Source organism: Anneissia japonica, unplaced genomic scaffold, assembly GCF_011630105.1.
Source record: "Anneissia japonica isolate Jap-2015-1 unplaced genomic scaffold, ASM1163010v1 scaffold510_len58556_cov106, whole genome shotgun sequence".
NCBI classification, from domain to species: domain Eukaryota; kingdom Metazoa; phylum Echinodermata; class Crinoidea; order Comatulida; family Comatulidae; genus Anneissia; species Anneissia japonica.
Window position 1 is genome coordinate 6187 of NW_022701670.1, and position 3582 is coordinate 9768.

The window sequence follows — 3582 nt, forward strand, 5'->3', positions numbered from 1 at the left end:
ATAGGCACGTAATATCGGATTATCGGCACGTACGTTTCAGGTTTAAACACAGTGAATCAACGGAACAGAAAGAACTCCGAGGTGTTATCCCAAAATTTGTGTTTTTCAAATTTATCCCTTATCTACAAAAAAAAAAAAAAAAAAAAAATCGCCAGACCAATTGAAAGCATGCTCTGACGGCTATGACTCTATATGGATTGGATTTATTACACCAAGGACAGCCCACGAAAGTCTAGAACTACAACAATTTCCTACTCTTTTTCCTAAGAGTGTAGGTCTACTGTGTTCTTTAACGTGCACATGGGCCATAAATGCACACGGGACCAACGGCTTAAATGTCTTATCCGAAAGACGATACGCTACAACGTGTACTTCAGCCCTCCGACTAAACACAAGTAGAGGCACGATGGAATTGAACCGGGAAACTACAAACCTCCACGGTTCACACAGTGGCTACCACCAAATTAGCCGACTGAGATAAGGTGCTCTCTATATGCTATAATACACTACACAAAGCTCTGAAATGTATGACGACGGCAAATTACGACAGCAAATAATATAAAACTGAATGGCGCCACCACAATATCTAGGTTTAAAAATGCTCAACAAACGGAACTGGTGCCCATATAACGCTTACCATCGATTATGCTTCAGAAGGACTGGTGATACCGTTAAGAGTCTTCTGTTTGTAACCCGCATATCATTTTTATCAATTATGACACGAAAACGTATAGGTAGTCTGTTACCATGTGGACTGTCTTTTTCACTTGGCGTCTTTCTGACTTATATATGCCTAAATTACATTTCCATGAAAGAAACAGCGGTTATATACCAACCTAACCAATCACTTGTTCGGCGACCGTCAGGGTAGAGTATTTTGTTGTTTTTGTCTCTTTATAGTATTATGTTCCACTTATTCTTTCATATCAGTATTTAGGACATATAGGCTAGTGATTTTTTATTTTTTCGTTTTTAAGTACATAGGCCTATATTTACGTCGTTTATTCGAAATATTTAAGTGATAAGTCTTCGGTATATCAGGAAACAGTTAAGTTATATCGATGTGATTTACAGTGATTTTGCGTCAGAAAAATATCACAGGAGTTATATTTTGCCCTCCCTGACATGGTTCCGTGCCGAATACACAGTACGTTCATAAAAATATTTGCGTAAACAATTCGCAAGTGACTCATTGATATATGATTTTCAATTTCTAGATTTAGACCCTCGTTCTCAACAGAGGTATGTATGATCTGCCTGTCTGGCCAAATTAAGAATGGGATAAATAATATATTTCCCTGAAAAATGTGCGAGTCGAATGGCTGAGCGGTTAACAAATGTTTTTAACGTAGGATAGCTTGGTAAAATTTCACGAATTTATTCATAATCATCCTTATAGAACATAGTTTGCGCATGCGCTATTTTGAAGTCTGTGTCAGCCTCAATAATCAGCTATTCTGTGCTTCGCGAGGAACCCACGCCTTTTCCACGAATCGGTAGAAATGATGACAAACAAATCAAGTCAGTAGTGCGTAACCAACAAAAATAAGATAAGATTTGAGGCTAAATACTTGTCCTCATGTTATCGAAAAATTCATAACTCCATAATGGAGGGTCACATTAATTTTTTTCTGGAAAATGTTCTCAAAAGACTATTCTACACCACTATATTATTGAAAAAAAATTGAAAAATGTTTTTGACCTCTGAAATCAAGATGGAAGGAAAGCCTATAAAAATAGTGTATAAACTTATATAAGCATTATAATAATATCAATAAATTATAGTCTCATCGCTTATATAGGCCCACTGTCTCTATTACATTTGCGGTGTGCACTCTGATTCTTACATTGTCGACACTTTGTTTATTCCGCTCTATTGTTTGTCAGGCTTCTTTACCGCCAACGCTTTTTGAATGTTGCCTACAGTTTATTAGTTAATAACTTCTCAGTTACTAATTGCATGCCTATGATCTTAGGATTTATCTTGCTTAATTTCTTACAGTTTTTATTTGAATTGCTCTGTATTTTTCAGTCATACGTTTAGAGAATGCTTCCTGTGGCAGGCTGTAGTTTATATTGTTAGCTAGTAATAAGTAGAGTTACAGTACATATGTATGTAACAGTATGTGAGGCAGTTATTGTGTAGGCTATTGTAAATATTCAAGTGAACTTGTTAATTTGTAATATTTATTAATAATAATAATAATTAATATTAATTAATGGATGTAGACTGATGATGATTGATATGCAAACTTTTTTCCAGAGATGTAATGTGTGATGGTACAATGATGTTTACTGGAATTTGGTGTATATTGGAGCACACACTTTTGTTAGAAAATTGTGGTTGCACACCTATGTGGCTGAATTTGGTTGCAGTATAAAGCACATTTTTGTACATTCTATTACGTGAATTAACCAATTGGGGAAGCATAATTTAAAATTGGACCACGAGGTCAAAAGTAAGAGGGGCTTTTGTAACATGATCAGGACATTTTATAAACAGGCCTATACTTTAACACAAGACAATTTTTAAATGATCTTACTGTTCAAAAAAAGATTCAGACGACGCTTCAGTGATTTAAAAAAACAAAGGTGGCATGACACTGTAGGTAATTAAATGGAACACGTTGCAAAAACAGCCAAAAAATCGTTCAAATATTAACAGATATATTACAAACCTGTCTCTTATACACATCTAGATGTGTATAAGAGACAGCAGTTAAGTTATATCGATGTGATTTACAGTGATTTTGCGTCAGAAAAATATCACAGGAGTTATATTTTGCCCTCCCTGACATGGTTCCGTGCCGAATACACAGTACGTTCATAAAAATATTTGCGTAAACAATTCGCAAGTGACTCATTGATATATGATTTTCAATTTCTAGATTTAGACCCTCGTTCTCAACAGAGGTATGTATGATCTGCCTGTCTGGCCAAATTAAGAATGGGATAAATAATATATTTCCCTGAAAAATGTGCGAGTCGAATGGCTGAGCGGTTAACAAATGTTTTTAACGTAGGATAGCTTGGTAAAATTTCACGAATTATTCATAATCATCCTTATAGAACATAGTTTGCGCATGCGCTATTTTGAAGTCTGTGTCTGTCTCTTATACACATCTAGATGTGTATAAGAGACAGGCATTAATGTAGTATGACAGTGGACGGTGGAAGCATGTTTTAAGGACCTAACTGCATAGCCAGAGTCCTTGGACACACACAGCTCTGCGCATATATAAACCTAATCACATCTGGAATCAATCCGCTGCTGCCAAAACAGATTCCTACCACATTCTAAGGTATACGCTATCCCATCAGACATTGCAACAGAAAACAAAACTAAGATATCTCTATTAACAGATATCTTAGTTTTAAATAGAGATATCTTAGTTTTAAATAGAGATATCTCTATTAATAAAGATATCTTTATTAATAGAGATATCTATATTAAAAACTAAGATATCTTCATTAAAAACTAAGACATCTATATTTAAAATTAAGATATCTCTATTAAAAATTAAGATATCTCTATTAACAATGAAAATAGAGATATCTTAGTTTTAAATAGAGATATCTCTA

General features: G+C 34.6%; 1 protein-coding gene across 1 annotated transcript in view; it reads left to right on the top strand.

Annotated features, from left to right (window-relative positions):
* Positions 1–679: 679 nt before the first annotated feature.
* The window catches only part of LOC117103711, a 36147-nt gene continuing 33244 nt past the window's right edge, over positions 680–3582 (top strand). The window contains exon 1 of the mRNA XM_033244316.1: positions 680–867. Within this exon, the coding sequence (XP_033100207.1) occupies positions 716–867 (152 nt within the window). The 5' untranslated portion in view covers positions 680–715. The remainder of the gene's footprint in view (positions 868–3582) is intronic.